The sequence below is a fragment of the Dromiciops gliroides genome, chromosome 2 (genome assembly GCF_019393635.1).
Source record: "Dromiciops gliroides isolate mDroGli1 chromosome 2, mDroGli1.pri, whole genome shotgun sequence".
NCBI lineage: Eukaryota > Metazoa > Chordata > Mammalia > Microbiotheria > Microbiotheriidae > Dromiciops > Dromiciops gliroides.
In genome coordinates, this window is record NC_057862.1 from 22371750 (window position 1) to 22395969 (window position 24220).

Sequence of the window (24220 nt, forward strand, 5' to 3'; positions counted from 1 at the left end):
TCCTTCCTTCCTTCCTTCCTTCCTTCCTTCCTTCCTTTCTTTCTTTCTTTCTTTCTTTCTTTCTTTTTTTTTAGTGAGGCAATTGGGGTTAAGTGACTTGCCCAGGGTCACACAGCTAGTAAGTGTTAAGTGTCTGAGGCCGGATTTGAACCCAGGTACTCCTGACTCCAGGGCCGGTGCTCTATGCACTTCGCCACCTAGCTGCCCCGGATTCTTTCAATGATAGAAGTTTTGGCTCTTCCCATGTTGGCTCACAGAAGACATCTGGACCTTTGTTCTCTAAGGGAAACACTAACACAGGCATAAAGATCCAAAATGGTGGTCTTACCCTAGTTTTGGCATCAATCTTTGCTCCTCGATCAAGCAGCAATTTCACCATGTTGGCGTTTCCTCGTTTGGATGCAACGTGTAAGGGTGTGATGTCATTCTGAAGGAAACAGAAAAGACAAGGGTTTTTTTTTTTTTTCCCCTGGTTCAACAAGAAGATGCTGTTATGATAAAGATCTACCTCAGACATTGTTTTCCCCAGAAAGAGAAGGCAAGTGGATAGGTTGATATTTCCTCAGGAAAGGAGTCCAAATACCATTTAGCCTCTATCAGGGCACTAAGTATGGATTGACAGATAGATAGATGAATAAATGGGGTGGAAAAACAGCATTATTTTATTTATTTATTCATTCATTCATTCATTCATTCATTCATTTATTTATTTATTTATTGGTGAGGCAATTGGGGTTAAGTGACTTGCCCAGGGTCACACAGCTAGTGTCAATTGTCTGAGGTCAGATTTGTGCTCAGGTACTCCTGACTCCAGGGCTGGTGTTCTATCCACTGCGCTACCTAGCTGCCCCCCAAAACAGCATTATTAAGTGGTCAATTTGTTGTTGTTATTGTTCAGTCGTGTCTGACGCTCCATGACCCCATTTGGGGTTTTCTTGGCAAGGCCACTGGAGTGGTTTCCCGTTTCCTTCTCCAGCTCATTTTACAAATGAGGAAATGGAGGCAAACAGAGTTAAGTGACTTGCCCAGGGTCACACAGCTAGTAAATGCATGAAGCCAAATTTGAAAGTAGGTCTTCCTGATTCTAGGCCTGAAACTCTACCCACTGCACCACCTAGCTACCAGGCACTCTGATGAGACTATGAGATGGTTTGGTGATGACATGGGGAACGATTGATTTCCTGGTCTACAGCCTCATGCTTATGAAAGTCACCATATTTCTCTGCAAATTTGTTCAGTGCATTTTGGCTAATGACTTGTTGATTTAGTTACCCCAGGCTGTATTAAAAGAAGTCACTCTCTCAACATCCTTTAACAACAGAGTGCCCCCAATTCCCTGCAGGTGCAAGTTGTCAGGGAGATAAATGCAAATTGATTGATCGAGTGAATGAGTAATGCATCAAGAATAGCCTGGGCTTCCAGTGACTATCAGTCTCACATACATTCAAGGGCATTCATCAGGGATGTGATGGCTTGACTAATGCCCAGACTGGCAGAATTTGTGCCAAGGAATAGTGATTTTATGAGATATTCTGAAATACAGTTAAGTTCACCTTGGTTTCAGGATGGGATAACAATTAATTTCCCCTGTTCTGATATGACACCTGGTTTTATCAGAGGATCTTATGACTTATGTATGGCTGGAAGGTGGCATTAAGTCCTCCTCTCCCATTTTAGAAACGAAACGGAGGCCCAAAGAGATTCAATATCTTGCCCAAGGTCAAACAGGTAGTAGATTGCAAAGTCAAGATTTGAACTCAGGTGCTCCGGATCTAAATTCAACAATTCTGTAGCAGACATAGTACTGATGTTGATAAAATTTGGAAGTGTAGAACTTAGCTTCTTAAACTGTGGATCACGACCCCATATGGGGTTGTGTAACTGAATGTAGGGGTCACAAAAATTTGGCAACAGTAAAAGGTTATGCATACCTATTTTATATACCTACACAGGGTCAAGTACAAAAGGGTAGGGAGTGGAAACAGTTTAAGAAGCCCTGGTATAGTACATCATTATATCCCACTCATCAGCACTACCACAAAAGAGCAGGCAAAACTGTTGGGTTTTGAGTTTGGCATTTGGGGGGCCTTTGGTGCCAAGGGAGACAGCTGGCAGAGAGAAACTGACTCCCCGCTCACCCAAGAGCCAGCTGTTCTAGAGCGGATCTGTTCCCATGGAGTGCTTGCATCTGGGAAGCTCCAGCACCCCAACAGTGCTGTGACCGGGCCGGGCAGCGCATGGACGCAGCGACCCATTCTGCACATTTCCCTACGCAGCTCTGAGGTGGGCAGGGGGACAGGAATGGGACGGGAACCAGCATCCAGGGAGGGAAGCTGATGGGAACGGGAGTGGGAGGGCGTCCTTGTGCAGTGACTAAATCTGTGGGCCCGAGCCCAGGCCCACGGGATATTTTGATATGAAGCTGTTGTGCCTTTGCCGAGTTAAGCATGATTTAGTTATCTTTATCCCAAAAGCTGATTTCAGGGAAAAGATGCACCAAAGCTTCAGTCTGGTACTTTTCCATGTCAATACCTTGTTCCTGTGAATGATCGTCTCTTGTGTCTGTGTGTATGTGATATATATGTGTGCATGCATGCATGTATATACAGGTGTGGATGTGCATGCATGTATAGATGTGTGCCTGTTTGTAGCATGTATATGTGTGTGCACACATGCATATACACATGTGAATGTGCATGCATGTATAGATGTGTGCTTATTTGTAGCATGTATATGTGTGTACACATGCATATACACATGTGAATGTGCATGTATGCATAAATGTGTGCCTGTTTGTAGTATGTATAGATGTGTGCCTATTTGTAGCATGTATATGTGTGCACATGCATATACACATGTGAATGTGCATGTATGCATAAATATGTGCCTGTTTGTAGTATGTATATGCTTGTGCACACATGCACACACATGTGTGAATGTGCACATAGGTATAGATGTGTACCTGTTTGTAGCATGTATATGTGTGAATATATGTATATGCACGTGTGGATGTGCATGTATGTATAGATGTATGCCTGTTTGTAAGCATGTATATGCATGTGTGTATATATGTGTGCATGTATGTGTGTGCGTGTATGTGTGTGACAAAGCGGGGACTGGATTTTGCGCTCTCACACAGGTCCATAACATATAATTATACAATGTAGTTTCATCATTTTTTCAGCTGTTTAAAAGGCTTTCATATGATCTTATTTTAGCTTCATCACAACCCTTGTGTAGTGCAGTGAGGGCAAGGCTGGCTATGGACCTGAGCTTTGGATCCTATCTCAGTGACCTCGGACAAGGGGCCTTGACCGTCCTGGGTCTTAGCTTCTTTATCTGTAAAAAGAATTGAGAGGTGTGGGGGGTGTGGGAAGGGAAGGTACACTCTGTGACCTCTGGGGTACCTATCAGCTCTAATGAGCCATTCTAGGATTTTGTGGTTTTCTGTGTCCATGGTGTTTTTCTCCAGTAGAATGTGTTATTTCTACTCAAGGAAAAGTTTCTTGAAGGCAGGGACTGGTTTTTGTTTGTTTGGTTTTTGTATCTCCAGTCTGGCATATAGTACCATTGTTGTTCAGTTGTGGCTGACTCTTCACGACCCCGTTTGGGGTTTTCCTGGCAGAGACACCGGAGTGTTTTGCCGTCTCCTTCTCCAACTCATTTTATAGGTGAAGAAACGGAGGCAAACAGGATGAAGTGATTCGCATAGGGTCACAAAGATAGGAAGTGACTGAGTCTGGATTTGAACTCAGGTCTTCCTGACTGCTGGCCCAGGCATATAGTAAGATCTCAGTAAATGCTTATTGAACTAAAATGATTCTTTTGGCTTGATGATATCTAAGTCTATCCCAGCTTTAGATCTTTGATTTTATCATCCAATGATCCTCCCAGGTCTAAAATCCCATTCTTTGATCCTACAACGTGCTGTGTTAGGTGTCTTGTCTAAAGCCGACGAATCCAGAGCTGGAACCTGAACTCAAGTCTTTGGATTCCAGGTCTAGTAGTTGGGGCTGGTTGGCCCAGTAGAAAGAGCCCTGAGAGGGGCAGCTAGGTGGTGCAGTGGATAGAGCACTGGACCTGGAGTCAGGAGGACCTGAGTTCAAATCTGGCCTCAGACACTTGACACTTACTCGCTGTGTGACCCTGGGCAAGTCACTTAGCCCTCATTGCCTCACACACACACACACAAAAAGAGCCCTGGGGCTTGGAGTCAGGAAGATCTGGATTCATATCCTCCTCTATCAGGCACTTACTGGCTGTGTGACCCTGGGCCATTCACTTAGCCTGTCTGGGCCTCAGTTTCCTCATCTGTAAAAAAAGGGTGGGTGGACTCCTGGTCTCTAAAGAACATGAGGCCCAGGGCTTGAAAGTGGCTTGCCCCATCACATAGACAGTGATCATGGGAGCTGGGATTTGAACCCAGGTTCTCTGCCTCCAGAGTCTGGCTTCCTCCATGGTGCCATGCTGCGTCACCATCAGGTAGATATGAGGGGTGAGGCAAGAAGGGATACCTGGGGAGCTCCCCAAAGGCCTCCCACAGCAAAGAATCCAGGGACTCTCCAAGGGCAAGGGAAAGAGGGGGAGTCCTTCCCTCGATGACACAAAGTTAGAGGACTGTCGACCCAGTGCTGGAAGGGACCTCAGAGGTCCCTTTAACTTACAGTTAAAGAAACTGAGGCACTGAGGGGCTGAATTAAATAGACCCGTCCAAGGTCACTCAGGTAGGAAGAGGCAGAGTTGGGATTTACAGCTCTGGATCGACGACACTTCTAAACTAGCTGTAAGAACTATGAATTCTGCAGAGGAGAGAAGCCATGGTTAGGAATTCCCAATGCAGTTTGTCTGACTAAGGCCAGTTCTTTCCCTGCAACAGGCACCGAGTCAAACCAAAGGTCAGCTTAGCCGGTGCCATTGACTCACTCATGCATGGCTCCCTGCACATGGTGGGACTGGAGGTGAGGAGGAATGGGCTGGCACGGGTGGCCTTTGATCTGCAACACTATGGGGCAAACTCACCTGGGTGAGATCAGAGATTCTATTCTGGAATTTTCCAGATGATGACTCAGTCAAATAATCTACAAATTATATTCACCATGTCGGTGCTACGTGGTAATTCATTAACTTGCTTCATCAATGAATGCCATCATTCTATCCATATTATTTCTTTTCTTTCTTTCTTTCTTTTTTTTTGGTGAGGCAATTGGGGTTAAGTGACTTGTCTAGAGTCACACAGCTAGTAAGTGTTAAGTGTCTGAGGCCAGATTTGAACTCAGGTCCTCCTGACTCCAGGGCTGGTGCTCTATATCCACTGCGCCACCTAGCCGTGTCTCCATATTATTTCTAGTACTTTCTTTTTAGCTTTTAAAAATTCTCTCTTTCTGTCTCTCTCAACAACACTGGGAACTTGGTGCTATTATTATCTTGAATTTACATATGAGGAAACTGAGGCAGACAGGTTAAGTGACTTGGCCAGGGTCACCTAGCTAGTAAATGTCTGAGGTTGGATTTGAACTGAGGTCTTCCTGACTCTAGGTCCAATGCTCTGCACACTCTATCGCATCCTCTAGCTGCTATGTTGGAACCATGCTATGGGGTGTGTGTGGGGGTGGGGTGTTCAAAGTTAGTGATTTTACAGGGTCATAGATTTAAGAGTTAGAAGCAACCCTAGAGGCTACTGGGTCCAATCCCCTCCCCAATTTGCAGATGAGAAAAATGAAGCCGGGGAAGTTAAATGCCTAGAATCATGCAGTGACTAAGTCACTATTCTGAATTAGGCTCTCAAGCCAGGTGCCTTTGTTTCCAAGCCTGGTGCCACACACACTTGGTCCTGCCACCTCTCTTCGGGGATGGTGGGAGCAGGGGACATACATACACACACTTGTTCCTCCTCTCCCCAACAGACTAAGTTGGAACGACTCCTGACAAGCCAGACGTGGAGCCCCCAGAGGAGGCTGGGTGAGGCACCCAGGAGGCACAGAACTAAGACCCCTGCCTCATGGTTTTCTTGTTACAAGGAGTTTGATCTTCCTCTCTTCCCTCCAACCCCAAGAGTGCTGCACATACCCACATAAGGTGGAGTGGGAGGGACATGGAGCAGGATTTTTTTTTAATGCAAGATGTACTTTTAAGATGAATCTACTTTATTAACACTTTCTACATCAGTTTTTTAAAAAAAATTCAATACATTTTATTTTCAGTTCCAAATTCTGTCTTTCCTCCATTCACTTAGAACAAGAATACAGAACCTGTTATATATATGGATAGCCAAACAAAACAAATGTCTGAATTAGCTGTGTAGGGAACCAGAAGCAGAGACACCAGTTCTGCCAGTAGCTAGCTGGGTGCCCTCTCTGGGTCTGAAAAATGGCGGGGTTGGATTAGCTCATTTCTAAAGTCCCTCCCATCACTTACTTGCCAAGCGTCTACAAACCTCACCTCCCCACAGTTGCTGACCTCGTATACTCTGCTTCTAGAGCTCTGTGGGCATGCTTGGCACAGGACTGGGCACGGGGCTGGGCACAGGGCAGATGGTCAGCACATACTTGCTGCCTGACTTAATCTCCTCCCCAATGCACAGTAACAACGGCCACGCTCTGGGATGTGAGCAGCAGACACACTTAGAAGTCTTGCAGAGATGGGCCTGCCCTTAATGGTCTCAAGGCTGGGCTTTGGCCAATGTCTAAAGACAGTCTTTCAGAGCAGGGGCTCAGTCCAAGGACTCTGAGGCTATGGGGTTTTGGCCACCATCTTGGAAAGCAGGAGGAGTAAATGTGCTGCTACTTGGGGAGGGGAGGGAGGAAGCTGCTGTTTTGTAACTTAAAACCCTACAGATGAGTCCAAAGTTGGGTTTTCCAGGTAGCATGGAAAAGCGGATAGAGGTATTTTGGGTCCAGGCAGACCCTGACCCATCCTGTCTGTGTGACCATGGGAAAGTCATCTGCCTTCTCAATACTTGCCAAATACAAGACAGTAAGTTGCAGAGAAGGTGCCAACCCGCATTTGTAGAGGGAGTTTCCCAATCCAGAAGTTCCCTATACCAGTGAAATCTCAGGTGTAGGTCCCTATCCGTCTTCAGAAAAGTCAGGATGGAAGAGGGTCCATCCCCCATGCATCATTTTTTCTCTGGATTCCCCCTTGTGAGCAGGGAGCTTCTGCCAGTTGGAGGTCCAGGGCTAGGGATTCTGTGTTTGGCTACTGGAAAGATTTTCTTTTTTTAAACAGTCAGGTCATTGGGCAATACAGAGGTCTGTGCCAACACTGCTGGTGCATCAGGCATCCAGAGCAAAAGGTGCTCATAACCTTATCTGACCCCCTTGCATATGGACCCTGAATTCATGTTGATTAAAATTAAAGTTTTTCTATTCTAAAATTGGGCTGCTGGGTGACACGGTGGTTAGATTGCTGGGGCTGGAGTCAGGAAGACTCGTTTGCCTGAGTTAAAATCTGGACTCAGACACTTCCTAGCTGTGCGACCCTGGGGAAGTCACTTAACTATGTTTGCCTCAGGTTCCTAATCTGTAAAAATGAGCTGGAGAAGGAAATGACAAATCACTCCAGGATCTTTGCCAAGAAAATCCAAAATGGGGTCACGATGAGTTGGACGTGACTGAAAAATGACTGAACAACAAAAACAAAAAATTCTAAAATTGCTTGTTCTCACTAAGGTTCCAAACGTGGTAGGATAAAAAAATGAGTTTGAATCTTGGCTTAGACACTCACTAGTCATGGGATCCTGTGCAAGTCACTTTAACCTTTGTCTGCCTCATTTTTATCATCTGGAAAATGGGGATAAATGCACCTGACTCAGAGAGATGCTGTGAGGATCAAATGAGCTAATACAGGGAAAGCACTTTGGAGAACCTTAACGCTGTCTATCAATGCTAGCCATCACCATTATTATCATTATTGCTAGTTTTAGGACCACTTCAGTTTTCTCACCTGGAAAATGTGAAATAATAACACCTGCTATCAAATAATAAAATATAATAATATGTAGAGGCATGCTGGTAAATGTTTAGCGATTACCTGGGGGGGGCAGTATGCACATGTGTTTTTAAGTTTAATCTGTATTATTAACACTTCCTTAAGTCTAAATAATCAAGAAAACAATAAATCAAGTGGTGGTTTTGTTTGTTTGTTTGGCAGGGCAATGAAGGTTAAGTGACTTGCCCAGGGTCACACAGCTAGTAAGTGTCAAGTGTCTGAAGCCACATTTGAACTCAGGTCCTCCTGAATCCAGGGCTGGCGCTTCATCCACTGCACTACCTAGCTGCTCCACAAGTGGTGGTTTGTGTCCTTGGTTGATTTCTGAATTGTAAATGCTTACACTGGAAATTTAACAATCATTCCCCTAGTAGGTTAAAGCTGGCTACCCCTGATGGGTAATTTTAAAAGCATGAAGGTTTCTAAGATGCTTTCCATATATTATCTCATTTGATTCTCACAATGACGTAAGAGATAGATGCTATTATTAATGCCATTTCACAGATGAGGAAACAGTCTGAGTGACGACCCTGACTGGTTTCACACAGCAAGTGAGTATTTAAGGCGAGATTTGAACTCAGGTCTTCTTCAGTTCCAGTATATATTCACATTTCAGCTGTATAGATAATAACATGATTATCAGTCCTCACACCATCAGCTATGTGTAGGCTCTCCCTAATGAGGCCCTCATACTCCTAAAGTTTAGGTTAGGAATTTCTGCCCTGGTTCTTTGGGCTCCCCAACATGGGATCTAGCTCAGTGCCTGGCTAAAGGCTACCTCATTAAACGATATTTAATGACTCTTATTCTTCCCCCAGCCTGGCTTTTACCACAGAAGGAAAAATCTGAAATTGTCCGAAAGGATGAGGGAGAAGAACCTAGTTTTTCTAGGACAGATCTGGATCAGAACCCTGAAATCCCAATCCTGGTCGACCTCTTGGTGCTAAAATAGTTTGGGTTATGCATTATGATGGCTCAGCCCAGTGCATCAGCTAGAATTAAAGTCAAGTCTAAAAGCATTTATTAAGTGCCTACTGATTGGATGGGGCCTTATAAACAATCCACTCACTGGGTTCAACTTCCCAAACTGAGTTAAATCCCTTCTATGCATATATAATCCCTGACGGGTTATAGGACCAGGGATCCAGAGGGAAAAATTTAAAGATCTTCTAGACCTTTAAGGTGGCTAGATGACTTATTGGATAGCAGCTGACCTAGAGTCAGGAGGGCCTGAGTTCAAATTCGACCTCAGATGCTTATTAGCTGTGTGACCCTGGGTAAGTTGCTTAACCCCTGCCTGCATAAAATTGGAGAAGGAAATGGCAAACCACTCCAGTAAAATTTCCCAAGAAAACCCCATGGAAAGTTGGTCCATGGGATCATGAAGAGTTGGACACCACTGAACAACCACAACCGGACCCTTATTTTATAAATGAGGAAAATAAGACTTAGGGAGGATAAATGATACATAGGGAGTCATTGCAAGAGGTGAGATTTGAACTTGGGTCCAAATTCAGTGCTTTTTCTAGTATGCTTTACACTAGGTAGGTAGAGTGCTGGACTTGGGAGTCAAGATGTGAGCGAAGTTCAAATCCTCCCTCAGGCACTTATTAGCTGTGGAACCCTGGGCAAATCATGTCATCTCTCTCAGCCTCAGTTTCTTCAGATAAAAAATGGGGATAATAACAGTATACATAATAGAGAATAATAACCTCTTGGAGGTGTTGGAGAATTAACTCTGATTATTATTATTTATTGTTATTATTATTTTTGTTGTTGTTGTTCTTGACCTCATTCTCTCCTTTGCACTCTCAGATAAAATTTCCTCTAACATTCCTTTTAGTCACAGAGCACTGAGTCTGAAGTCAGAGGACCTGGGTTCCAATTCCGCCGGTGGCATATACCTAAATGACCTTGGGTAAGTCATTTAATGTCAGTGGGTCTCGATTTCCTTGTCTGTAAAATGAAGAGGTTGGACTCAATGTCCATGGAAGTCCCTTCCAGCCTAAATCAATGATGCTACTCTTATTTCTCTTCTTTGTTTGATGATTGACGCTAGCTGCCTTCTGCCCAGATGAACTGCAGATGTTTCCACCACAGCCAACTTCACCATCTTCACCTGCTTTTGCCTTCTGAACCTCGGTCTGCTCCAACTAGCTGGGCTTCCATACCCCCATATGGCTGTGCAACATTTCCTGAGAGGCTCAGCCTGCTTCCCAGCCTTCTTTTAAAGCACCAACATCCTGGCTCCCTTCCTGAGCTCTTGTCTGGGTATGGAGGATTCAGCCTATCAATCAGTCCACATTCGTTAAGGCTTTGGTATGGGCCGAGCACTGTGTTAGGTCCTAGTGACAGCTATATCTCCAGTGGTTGGCATATAAATTAAGTGTGACTCATCTCTAATTCCCTCTCTCTCTCTCTCTCTCTCTCCATCTATCCATCCATTCATACTTCCATCCCTCCCTCCCATCTAACCATTCATGTAAGTATGTATATATGTATATATCCATGCATTAATTAATTAATCCATTCATTTACCTATTTGTTTATCCATTTATTCATTATTCATTCATTTATTCATCCATCCATCCATCCATTCATCCATTCATTTGCCCATCTGCCAATTAATTAATCAACTAATTAATTAATTAATTAATCCATTCATTCCCAAATAAAACCAGTCCTGGCCTTATCCTCCCTTAAGGACCTTACATTCTATTGGGGGAGAAAACTTAGTTATACAACATAAATACAGGGTAATCGTGGTGGGGGTGATTGGGGGAGATCCTTTGCTTGTTGACTGCCCCGCTAGATTGGGAGCTTCTTGAGGGCAGGGACTGTCCTTTGCCTCTTTTTGTGTCCCCTAGGTGTAATAAGCCAGGGACAGTGGGCTGGAGCCAGACTTCAAAGGGCTTTAGACCCACATGGAAAAATCTGCCTGGAGAACAATTTTTCATCTCCAGGGTGCTCCCTTTACCTCCCCAAACTCCCCTTAAAAGGAAGGTAGGGGGTGCCACAGTGCACAGAGATCTGGGCCTGGGGTCAGGATCCCATTTCCAATCTGATCCCAGACACTTAGTAGCTGTGTGACCCTGGTCAAGTCTCTTAACCTCTGTTTCCCTCAGTTTCTTCATCTGTAAAATGGGGATTTTAATAGCACTGACTTCCTAGGGTTGTTGTGAGCAACAAATGAGATAACAAGCATGTGAAGTGCTCAGCACAGAAAGTGCCTGGCCCATGGCAGGGGTTTAACGAATGTTTGTTCCCTTTTTTCTTTCCTTTCAAGTGCTTCGTTGCCATCATTACCATGATTGCTTCTCCTGGCAGTGACACCCTCTCCTGATTAAATCAGCTCTGCCTTCCTCATTCCTAGGTGTTCACTAAAGCATCATGGGAAAAATTAGAGATGAAACGGAGCTTGGAGCTTATCCAGTTCAATGTCCTCATTTAAAGATGAGAAAGAGGAGGAAGGGTCTCTGGCAGCCAAGTTGGGATTTGAACCCAGGGCCCTTGCACTTGGAGCCTTCCAAAAGCAGGTTGCAGTTCCCCTAGAACATGGCAGCACAAATGATGGTGTACTATCTAAGGGTCACATGTGCCCGGTCGGTGCCAAGATGCACAGTGGCGAGGAGGTGGTTCAGAGTCATGCCAGTTCCTTGGTCCTGTTTGCTCTTATTTGTGAAAATGAGATATCTACCACTGAGAAATACTTGTTCTTTTAAATGAAAGGTAAAAAAAAAAAAAAAACAACAACCCTACATTAATAGAACATCATTTCACAGAATTTCAAAATAGGATTTATTCAGGTCAACTAAAGGTACGGTTCCCACTGCAATGATTACAGGGTGACCCAGAAGTGAGCTATTCACATATTCAAAAAGTAGAGAAATGAGAGAAAACCATGGCCTCAAATTTTTTTTGCTTTTTTTCAGGGCGGGGTGGGGGGTGGGATTGGAATCTGGTGGCAAAATCTGGTGGTGTTATTTATAGTTTCCAACAAGACCACATCAGTTTTGCCTGGGAGAGGAATCCCCTCCTGTGTAGCTACCTCCCCCCAGATGGAAGGGCTGGGGCTCAAAGGGAATTCAATGAAGCCATTTACCTAGTGAAACATTAAGCTACCGACTTTAATCATTTAAGACATTTCCCCAGCTTCCAAACAATATTCTCCAGCATTTGCTTAATCTAAAGTCACTTTTTAAAATTAAAAAAAAATTTTTTTAAGTTGGGCAATGAGGGTTAAGTGACTTGCCCAAGGTCACACAGCTAGTGTCAAGTGTCTGAGGCCGGATTTGAACTCAAGTCCTCCTGATTCCAGGGCTGGTGCTCTATCCACTGTGTCACCTAGCTGCCCCCATTTGCTTAATCTAGAGCAATGGTCCTCAAAGTGTGATCTGGGAGACTCCTGGGGGGGGTCCCCAAGACTGACTCAGGGGTCTAATAAAATACTGAAATGATTTTCATAATAGAAATATGAAGATGTTTTTCTTTCTTTCTTTCTCTTTCTTTCTTCCTTCCTTCCTTTTTTTCTTTCTGGGGAAATGAGGGTTAAGTGACTTGCCCAGGGTCACACCTAGTAAGTGTCAAGTATCTAAGGTTGTATTTGAACTCAGGTCCTCCTGAATCCAGAGCTGGGTGCTTTATCTACTGCACCACCTAACTGCCCTAAGATGTTTTATTTCTAATAGTAAATATCAATATCAATATAAATTAATATAAACAATAAATATTGATATAACCCATGTAAACAAAGACTCTTGAAGGGGGTCCTCAATAATTTTTAAGAGCATAAAGGGACCCTGAGACCAAAAAGCTTGAAACCTGCTGGTTTAGAATCAATTGATCAACAAGTGCCTATGATATGCCAAGAGGGGCTGGGGACAAATAGATAAAAGTGAGAGAGTTGCTTTTTCAGAATCCACATCATCACAGAGTGAAGGGAGCAAGCCTCAGTCAGGAAGTCCCGGGTTCCAATCCTACATCTGAACCACACTGGCTGTGACCCTGGTTAAGTTCCAAACTCTCAGTGCCCGCCAGGCAATGCTACAAGCCTGTTACAGAGCATTTGCCAGCCTACTGATTTTCCCCTTGGCCCATGAAATCTTGGTTTATCACACACAGACTTTTTCCAATATGTTAGTTTGGTTGGACTGGTTTTTCTTCTTCTTTTTACATCTTGCTCTGAGGGTTTGCCCCTCTAGGAGAGGAAGGGGAGAAGGCTACACTGGGAAATGCAGATTGTGTGAAAATTAAAGACAAAAATAAGCATTTATTGTAAAAAATCAGAACTTCCCCAAAGTGGGATAGACTGCTTCCACAAACGTCAGTTGAATTCTCTCTTGATGGGGCTTTTAAAAGAGAGGCAAGATGGGCGATTACTAGGTGCGGCAGAGAAGAGATTCCAGTCTGGTGTGGGTCAGACTAGGCAGCTGTGGAGTTCCCTTTTCAACTCTGGAAGTTTGTGACTCTAACAATATGTCGATTCCCTTTCCCTTCATTTTACATGTGATGTCCGACTCTCAACTTGCTATGCTCTACCTGGAGGAGTTGGTTAAATTTGATTTTAAGAGTCTACAATTCACTTAGGGCATTGAAATCTCAGGAGAAAAAATAAGATCTATGACTGACTAAAGGGAAGAAACAATTCAGTTTATCAAAAAAAGAATGCTGATTTTCCCCTAAAGAAAATATTGCCTTCTGAGAAAGGCAGTTGGGTTATTCAGATGAGCACTGTACATGGAGTTGAGAGGCCTGGGTTAGAATTCCAGCTTTGATACTTGCTATGCATGGAGGGACATTGGTGGGAGCCACTGTATGGCTTGGCCTCACCTTCTGCAAAAAGGGGGGTGGAGGGGCAGCTAGATGGTGCAGTGGATAAAGCACCGGCCCTGGATTCGGGAGTACCTTAGTTCAAATCCAGCCTCAGACATTTAACACTTGCTAGCTGTGTGACCCTGGGCAAGTCACTTAATCCCAATTGCCTCACCAAAAGGAAAAAAAAGGGGGTGGGGTGGGTAATAATGCATCCTCTGCTTACCTCACAGACTTGTGGGAGGAGATATCTTTGTGGACCTTAAAATGCTCTAGAAATTTGAGTTATTCCTCTCGGTGCTCAGGAGAGATTTTTAGCTGCCACCCCCTTTTCCCCCCAACTTTAATATTCTGATGTAACAGGATTGGAGAATTTAGAAGCAGAAGGAACTTGGAGACCACCCAGGTATATACCCTCATTTAAAAAAAATGGACATATTTTATTAAGTTAAAAGATTAATTTAGAATAGCACCACCAAATAAACTTGCTCAATAATTACTTACATTTAAATGAATTAATTTCTCCTTAGAAAGGAGAATAATAATTTTCCTATCACTCTGAATTCCTGCATGATTTTTGTCTGTCCCTTCATTCTCATTCAGGGTAGAGTGTATTCTGTCTGTTTGTTTCTCTATATGTACACACATATGTATATACACATAAATATAGCTATACACATACACACATATAGGTATACACATACACACATACATATGCATGCATACACACACACACACACATACACATATACACACAGGTCTCCCACTCTTCCCACCATATCAGGCTGAGTCTCTCAGCCTCCTGTCCAGACTGTCCAACTCCATAAAATGACAGGACCTTGAGCTGTGAGTGACCTTGGTGATTGTCCAGCTCCATTGCTTTACAGATGAAGAAGTTGAGGCCCAGAGAGGTGAAATCACTTGGCCGGGTCACACCACCCACAGCCTTCCCTCCAGGGTACTCTACATTTCTAATCGAGATAGAGGCCAGGCATAAAATATGGAGTAGCTAGGGACAGCTCAGTCTTTCCTTTAGAAGGAAAGTTGTAAGGCATTACCAAAGAGAGAGGCCAAGGCCAAGGGCCAGCACTGGTTCTGGCAGCTCTTGAACCCTTCCTGTCTCAGTTGTCTTCTGATGAACAGGGAGGGTACAATATTTAGTAAAGAAAGCCTTGAGCCACCCAAACCCTAACCTACCAACTTTAACCAATAAAAAGACTTTGTGGGCAGCTAGATGGCGCAGTGGATAAAGCACTGGCCCTGGATTCAGGAGGACCTGAATTCAAACCTGGCCTCAGACACTTGACACTTACTAGCTGTGTGACCCTGGGCAAGTCACTTAACCCTCATTGCCTGGCCAAGAAAAAAAAAAAGACTTTCCTAGTGCCACAACAACAACAACAACAGCAACAATAGCTCTTATTTATATGTCACTTTAAGATTTGCAGAGTGCTTTGTGTATGTTAACTCATTTGTTCCTCACAAATCCAAGAGGTTTCCTCATTTTACAGATGGGGAAACTGAGGCTGAGAGAGGGTGACTAGCCCAAGGCCATACAACTAGTAAATGTCTGAGACAAGATTTGAACTTTGTTCTTTCTGATTCTAAGGTCTACACTCTCTCTCCCTGCCACTACCTAAGTGCCTCTAAGTACTTTCTGACCTTTGTTTATTCTAGAATCAATCAATCAGCATTTATATATCAGGCACCAGGTTAGGTGTTTGGGACACAAAGACAAAACATGGCCTTCTAAAATTTTTTTTTTTAAAGAACATAGCTGGGCAGTGTGTGTGGTAGATAGAACCACCCTCTGAGTTGTGAAACCTATTGTCTGTGAGACCCTGGATAAGTCACTTACACTCACAGTGCTATGGGTAACTCTTTAAGACTCCCGAGTCAAAGAGAAGGTGCTGTCCAACATGGGAGGAAGTTTCCTTATGTGGTGAATTGCATTTACTGATTGCAGACTGGGTAAAAAACTAATAATGGCAACAGCAATTATTATTAGAATTAAAATATCAATAATTATCGTAATAAGACAAACAATAATTGTTACTGTAATGAACATTAACAATGATATTTTGGTTAGTTTTTGTTATAATAAAATTGTCCCTAACGTGAACAAATAGCATGGGCTTCTCTGGACTGGATTGCTTGCTTTTCGCATCTCCAACCCCAGGGGCTCGATAGATAATCATCACTGGTGACAAGCTTGTTGATTACTTGATTCTTCCCAAGGCAGCCAGAATGATGGCTGGTTAGATGTAGATGGATCATGGCTACTCTCTGAAGAAGGTGGCACTTACCCCCTTTTGTGGTTCATTGAACCCTGATGATGAGGATAGCTGAGACTGCAGAAAGCAGATAGAAGGCTTCAGATTCTGTGCGTGTGTGTGTGTGTGTGTGTGTGTGTGTGTCCCACAGACTATTCCAAAGGCTATATTTAAGACCCTGGAATATACCACACCAGCCACCTTTCGACAGATGGGCTGGAGAGCGGCACATATCTTTTGGGACTTGGACGTAGTAGAAATCTGTTTTGCTCGATGATGCCTATTTGTTTGCATGGGTTGTTTTTCTTTTAAAGGGGGAAAGGTGGGAGGGAGAGAAAATAATCTCTAGTTAATTACCAAATTAAATTAGATTGAAAAACAAGAAAATACAGGTGGGCAGGTGGATGTCACAGCAGAGCCGGCATCACTCATGCACCTGCAATGTAAGTGGGGGCTTTGATCAAGTCTGGCGGAAGGTTGCTGCATCTCTGCCTCCTGGGATCACACGGTTACTCCAGCAATCGAATAAGCAGAGGGGACATGAAGGCCAAGCGTGGCTCGGGCTAGGCTGCTTTTCTGAGCAGGCCCTGCTTGGTCAATGTGGACCTATGACCTATAGGGGATGATGGGAGAGCCGTGCTCCGTGCTCCTCTCTCTCCCCCACGGCCCTCTCCAGTGCGCAGCTGCAGGCTGTGAGTCACACAGGGCCTTAGCCTGTGCCTCAGCCATGGCTGACATCACCCAGACGGGATTTCTTAAGTGACTCGAGTGCCCCGCTCAGTGCTGAGCAAGGTCAGCCAGAGCATGGAACCGACCTCAGCCTGTGGCCAGAGCTCTGCAAGGCAGCCACACACGCACACACGCGCACGCACACACACACGCACACACGCGCGTGCACACGCACACACGCGCACACACGCGCACGCACACACACGCGCACACACACGCACGCAAGCACACACACACGCGTGCACACGCGCACACACACACGCGCGCGCACACACGCGCGCACACATGCGTGCACACATGCGCGCACACACACACGCACACAAGCACACGCGCACGCACACACACACACTTACTCTAATGGGCTGCTTTAATTGGTGCCCACGATACCAGACTGGGCTGCTGGGAGGCATGTGTTCTATGACTAGTTCTTTTTTCAGTCTGTTCTTTGCAAAGGCTGATGAAGAATCATACTATCTACCCTCCAATATGTTCATGCTGTGCCCCCATTAGACAGCAAACTCTGTGAAGGCAGGCACTGGCTCATTTTTATCTCTGTGCTCTCGTTGTGCCAGGTACACAGTAAGTGCTTAATAAGTGCTTGCTGATGGATTTGATTGACTGCATAACCCGGTGTTTAGCTGAGATGTCTCCAGAGTCTTGCCATAAACTGTCTCTCAGCTCCGGAATGTGGAATGGATGCTGCTCGGCTCTGGATCTCGGCTTTCCTCAGGTGCTCAGGACAAGGGGCGCTTATCTATGAAGCATTCCCTCTTCCCCTCGAGCTGCTACCTACAGTCTAGAGGTCGCCTCCCCTTTTCCCTGCAGATGGCCTGGATTCATCTTGGCTGGATCGACATGTGGGTACGGCGCTCTCCCTGACTGAGTGTAAGCTTCAGGGGACCAGGACCATCTCCCTTTTGTTTCTGTGTCCCCAGCCCTGACCACAGAGTAGGCTCACACCCCTGATGCCTGATTGGGAAAGGTCTTAGAGTTCATCCAGTGCAATGCCATTTTATAGGTGGGGAAACTGAGGTCAACGAGGGCAGAGACAAACCCAAGGGGGTCTCCTTGAAGTCTCCCCAATGGGATTTTTTTACCCCCTGAAATAGCTGAGAGTTAGGAAGGCTGCAGTGAAGGGGAAATAAGAGATCCCTACTGAAAAAAAAAACCCACCCAAACTTTGACTTATTATGTAAATCTTTTAGAGATACATCACCAGCTAAGCTGCCCAACCACGGACAGAAAAATGAAGTGAGGGGCTTAGAGGGGTAACCTATTGTGCAGGTCTCTCATGAGGGTGTGACAAAATAGGTCAAGGATATTTGTGCTGTCAACATCTCACTCCTTCACACTAAAGCATGCTGGTCTTTATTGCTGAAAAGCTTGAATTAAAAGAATCGGGCAGCTAGGTGGTACACTGGATAGAGTGTCAGACCTGGAGTCAGGAAGACCTGAGTTCAAATCTGGCCTCAGACACTTGACACTTACTAGCTATGTGACCCTGGGAAAGTCACTTAACCCCCATTGCCTCACCAAAAATTAAAAAAAAAAGAAAAAATAAATGAAAAGAAAAGAAAAAGAAAGCAGCTGTATTCTAGATAACTAATTCTCCCATGCTATAAGTAGCAAAGTAGGTACTGACCTGCATTGGTGGAGGAAGTTTTCTCTCTAGGGAGTTCTTTGTCCCAATGAAATTATAAGTTTAAACTCTATCACAGTCCCTTACTATTAATTCAAATTATATCCAAAATAAAGAGAAAAAAAATTAAGAAATGAACATGTTAACGTCCTTTTGAAGGGCTATAAGAAAGTTTAGCTTTGCTCATCTGAAATATTAAACTAGGTGAGAGAATTGACTTAGAGGCACCTATACATGGGATCAAAGAAGCTGAGAGAGCTCTCGGAAACCAACTAATTCAACACCCACATTTGGAAGATGGAGAAACTGAGGCACAGGGAGGTATACAAAGATTTAGCCAGTCATACAGATAGCAAACATCAAAAACTGGAGCAGATTCAAGGTCCTGGGACCAGCATCTCTGCTTGCCTTACGGTACCAGGTTGTCTCCTAATTCTGTGGGAAACTACTGACCCAAAGCCAAACACTCTCCTTGCCCTCCTTGCTCCCCACATGTGCACAACCTTGAGGGTGTTTGCTGCTCTCAGAGATCAGGTGGAGGAATAAAGCTTGGGAAAGGTGATGGCAGTGGGAATGGGGACTCTCTTTGTGTGTGCATCTTTGGAGGTGTTTAATAAATGCTTATTGAATTCAACCAAAACCTTCCTTAGTAGTCTTGTTAATTTCAGCAGGCATGTATGAGTTATATGAAGGGAGTCTGGGGAAGAGTTCTTTAAGAGCCACACATAGCTATGATTTCTGTAACTTTCACCCATTCCTCCCACTTTTGACCTCTGGGACCAAGGACACCATGTCTAATGCCTCTTAATTAAGTGCTGTTACCCTCATTTTATAGTCGAGGAAACTGAGGCGAACAAATTAAGTGACAGCTCTGTGAATACTTGAAGAACACTTTACATGTCCCCTCTAATCTTCTCTTCTCCAGGTTGACCCTCCCTAGTTCCTTCAATTAACCTGATGATCTCCAGGCTCTCTTCTGACCAGATTGTCCTCCATTCTCTGGATTATCATTTTCCAGGAAATGTATCACTTAGGACCTAACGTAATACTCCAGGTGTGATCTGAGCATGGCAAAATACAGGCAGGAATATCTCCCCTCCTCAGTTCTGGAAACTGGACCTCACTTAATGCAGCTAACATTTCTATCAGGTTTTTTTGACCTAACCTCCTGTAGACTCATTGAATTGATTATAAAAATTTCCAGCTTCTTTTCTCTTATGACTGGTAGCCAGGTTACAGGATCAGAACATCCCAGATGTACACTTGAAACTTCCTTAGAACTCCTTAGAACTTCCTGGTCCAACTTACTTCATTTTGCAAATAAGGAAACTGAGGCCCAGAGATTTTGAATGACTTTCCCTAGTTGCTTTCAGAGGTAAAGCTAGGGTTTGCTGACCCCAAGTCCAGCACATTATGAATATTTCCTACCCCATGCTTCCTTTCATCCTTCCATGAGACGGAGAGGAAACAGAGAAGGAAGTGCCCCACCAAAACTCTGGTGGGGAGGAAATGTGCAACCCATAACATTCCTGGGCCTCCTGTATCATTCCTACCCCTGGTAATGGAGTATCTGACAGAAGAGCCTTTGGAACACACCATCTCTTTAAGCTGAGCTGCTACTGAATTGGAGATTCAAAAATAATTGACTATATTGCCACTTAGCCCTGGGCTTTCTCTCTCCAAGAGCACAACCTTGCTCATGTTAAGGCTTTTGGTTTGCTTATTATAAAATCTTTTAGGCAGTGGAGGTAAAACATTTATTTTTGGTTTCTACACTTGTGACATTCATTGTAAAATTTACTCATGCCCAACTCTGCAAGGTCAACATGCTGGCCTGCCAGCTCAATACATGTCAACAACACAATATGGCAGCCAAGAAATCTAATGCAATCTCCTCCTCCATTAAGGGTGGCCAAGTTCCCAGGAATGAGATGGAGAGATTGCTTTTGTGTTTTGCCCCAGTCAGACCACATATATAATGCTATTTTCAGATCTGCATGCCACATTTTAGACTGAAAAACCAGAGGGTACCCAGAGAAGGGCAACCAACATGGCAAAAGTCCTTGAGTCGTTGCTAAATAAGGACTCGTTGAGGGATCTGGGGAGGGGGGTGTCTATCCTGGTGAAGACAAGACTCAAGGATGGAATGGAGGATGTTCCTTCTGGCCTCAAGGACTGGGAGGGCTACCATGGGTAAGTGGGGTCAGACTTAGTAGGCTTGACTCTGGAGGGCAAATTCAGGAACAGAGGGTAAAGCTGGAAAGTAGAAAATTAAAGCTTGACATAAGGAAGAACCTTTTAACAATCAGAGATATGAATGAATGAATGAAAAAAGTATTTGTGAGCATTGACAAAGTACCAGGAACTCTGCTAAATATTGAGAAGGCAAGGAGGAAAGTGAGCTATCTATGGAATGGACCACCTTGGGTGGGAGTGGGCTTCCCCTCATGGAAGGTCTTTATTTTGAAGCTGGGTGGCCACTCCTTGACTATTTTCATGGTAGGGGTGCTTTCTCCATGATGGTGGCTACTGGACGTACCTTCTGATTCTAAGATCCTACAATACCCACAAGGATCACTTATGAAGGTCCCAGCTTGAGGATTTCAATTTGGGAAACAGTTTTTAAATCACTAGCCAGTATTAGCAGAACCACAAGAATTCCACAGGAGGGTTAGAGCATGGTGAGTTCTATTTAGGTCCAAGGATGTCTATACCAGTCAGAAAAGATCTGGATCAGATTATGGGATGAGAGTAGAATTGAAGGGATTGTAGGTTATCTAGGTATGTAATCTAGAGTTGGAGAGACTCTGAGAAATCACCCAGACTAACCCTCTATTTTATAGATGAGGAAATTTAGATACAGAGAAGTCACTTGCCCAGAGTCATACAGCTAGTAAGTTATTAGTGACAGGATTTGAAAACAGGTTCTCTGATTCCCTACTAAGGCATTTTTCCAGCAGAGTATGTTGTCTCTCTCTAACACTCCCATCATACCAAAAGGAAGAAATTCGGGTCCAGAAAGACTGGCTGAGCTAAACACCCACTGGAGTCAATCACCTTGTATTTATTCAGTGCCCAGTAGGTACCAGTCACTGTGCTAAATTCTGGGGATACAAAGAAAGGCGAAAAACCCTAAAACCAACCAATAAAAACATAGTCCCTGCTCTCAAAGAGCTAATGAGAAGCTTTCAGTCTAATGATGTCATACTAACATAAGCAAATGTGTTTTACCGGGAAGGGATCATTGCGTGAGTTTCCCAAGACATCACAAACATTTTGGACTGAATCCTTACCCTTGCGGTAAAGTCTACAGCAGCACCTCGATTTAACAGCAACGTGGCCACGTTGATATTTCCATAATGGGCAGCGATGTGAAGCGGGGTGAAGCCACTCTGGAAAGGAAACAGAGTGGAGAGGTTCAATGGATTTCTGATATCTCCCCACCTGGGCAGTTTTTGTCCCATAACCCGCAGCAAACTTAGAAAAGAAAAAAAAAAGAGGAAGCAAAATAGGCTGAAAGTTAAGATTTCATTCTGTACTAGTCGTCAATTAGTGTCATTTGCTGACAGGCTCTCCGGGAAACCCAAATCAACCATATTACTAGGCAGAAGGTCCAGGCAGTGAAGAACCAGGGATACAGATTTGAGCAAACCAGCCCCAGAACCAAGGATACAATGGCCGACCCTTCTTCAAATGGGAAGAACTGCTAGTAGTGAGTGAGACCTCCTTGTTTTTGTGGAAAGCAAAATACCCTTCCTCCATCACTGACACATGAATCCTTCACTGAAAATCTTTGCCAAAGTTCATTTGATTTGAAATATTCAAAGCAGATGCAAATTAAAATACCATCAAATACCCTTTGAATAGGATTGCTGGGTGGTGGTGGTGTTGTTTTTTAAATGCTAGTATTGTAAAGATCTACCTCCCGTTCTGGGCAGTCATTCCCAGTGGTGATAAGAATCCACAAGTTAGTGGCCTCATTGTCAAATGCCTTAGTCAAGAACACAGTTCCACAACTCATTTTCACACTGAGGTCATTTTACTTCATTAAAGAAATACGCTAAAACATGCAGCAATTCACTCAGTCCCAAAGTATGAAACCTTAGGAAAACTAGATGCATTTCTAAATCTTTAGCAAGCTTCTTTGCCATGCTAGCTGTCGCTGCCTCCCTTGGAGAGTTTGGCGGCATTGGTTCCATTCTGAGACTAGATTCTCTTTGCTGACACCATCACGGGTAAGTGTCATGCAGAAGCCTAAAAACAACAACAAAAAAATACATCGATTCTGGATGCACAATTTCAGGGCTGTCTGCAGCTCTCCACATCGCAGGCGAACGTCTCCAAGCTTTTTGTCTCTTGGTACCCTCAGCCAATGGTGCTAAGTTTCATGGAATCCATGAATTTACTTTGAAAGGCCAGATTCAGCTGCAGAAAGTCCTGGTGATCCAGCTACTGCCTTATCTAGCACATGCTATTTGTTGGTAAGAAAGCAGGTCTCTATCCTACTGAAGGCAATGCAAAGAAGAAGGGGAGGGGCAATGATGCGGCAGCACTAAGATATGAAACGATGATGCAGATATAGAGAGATATGAGTACATATACCTCGGTTGTCCTATTCACCACCATCTAGGTTAACATATTTGGAAGCAAAGAGGGGGAAAAATGAACGGTTAGTTCACTCTTGGTGACATGGATGCAGAAAGCTTTGTGGTGGCTATATGACATGGAGGCTATGATGGTAGCATGAGGCACGGAAAGAAAGCTGGATGAAATGAGATCTAAACGATATTCTATCTCAGAGGCCATATGTGTTGTTGTTGGGCTTTTTCTTTTATTTTAAACAGACGCTGACATGGTAGTTACATGGATAGTGCCAGTCACTTGGTCAGATGCCATTGAACAGTCAAAAGGTTTCTCTTAAGCACTACTGCATCCGACCTTGGTGATATTAATCAAGACTTTGGACACCCACATTAGTATTTGGTAGCCGTTGTCCCTGCCTGACACTTGCCAGATCAAATATCATCTTGTAGCTGAAAATGTGAAATCTGTCAAGGAACACAAGTACTCTGCAAAACCAAAACCAAAACCAAAAATGCTCAGAGCACCTGGCTCCTCGTTTTTTCAAGGCAAGCTCAATGCAGCCACCTCAGTGCCTCCCTAGCTTAGGTACACTTTGTTGTTGTAGTTGTAGCCAACACGCCTGAACATAGAGCATGACTGGGACAAAGGCGAGGTCTCATCTGCTCACAGCCCCGCCCCTCAAAGATGGCGCCGGAATGCCCCGCCTGTCCTGCCAAGGGCTCACCTTTGATTCCACATCTGCATTGCTGTCATTCTGCAGCAGAAGGGCGGCGGCTTTTGTGTCATCTTTGCGAGCGGCTATATGAAGCGCAGGAAGCCGAACTTTTCCTTTTGTGTCATTTTCAAGCAGTAGCGAAACCACTTGGTCGTGGCCTTGTTGCAAAGCTACTGCCAAGGGCGTGAATCCATCCTGCAAATACAGAGAATAAATTGGATTGCTTTTCCAGAGGAGAAAAGTAAATAAATTGGGCCATGACTAAGTGAAAGGGGGACACTTGGGGGAGCTGTGTGAAGTCATTGGATGAGTACTATTCATTAAGGAAATCTCTAAAATTAATACCAGAGACTGGGAGACATGAAAACCTATTTTAGAAGTATTTCCAAGCAATGACAAGAAATAGCAAGAATTACACAACATCCCTAGCTAGACCAAACAAATTTTGGGTTAACTTCCGGAAAAAGGCTTAGGAAGGAGCTT

The 24220-nt window shown here is 44.2% G+C and overlaps 1 protein-coding gene and 1 long non-coding RNA gene across 7 annotated transcripts in view; one reads left to right on the forward strand and one right to left on the reverse strand.

The window, feature by feature from the left end:
* The window catches only part of ANK3 (ankyrin 3), a 380917-nt gene that overhangs the window by 201582 nt on the left and 155115 nt on the right, over nucleotides 1-24220 (reverse strand). For 4 of the 6 annotated variants that reach the window (XM_043988596.1, XM_043988597.1, XM_043988598.1 and 1 more), the window contains exons 6-9: nucleotides 23747-23932; nucleotides 23041-23064; nucleotides 21732-21830; nucleotides 329-427 (exon numbers count right to left, since the gene is read on the reverse strand). In XM_043988596.1, coding sequence (XP_043844531.1) covers nucleotides 329-427; nucleotides 21732-21830; nucleotides 23041-23064; nucleotides 23747-23932 — 408 coding nt within the window. The remainder of the gene's footprint in view (nucleotides 1-328; nucleotides 428-21731; nucleotides 21831-23040; nucleotides 23065-23746; nucleotides 23933-24220) is intronic. The other 2 variants (XM_043988601.1, XM_043988599.1) reach the window with 1 other exon arrangement.
* LOC122743553 lies at nucleotides 2172-17470 on the forward strand. Its single transcript, XR_006354995.1, has 3 exons — nucleotides 2172-2283; nucleotides 9830-9904; nucleotides 17372-17470. It is a non-coding gene; the product is annotated as an uncharacterized LOC122743553 (long non-coding RNA).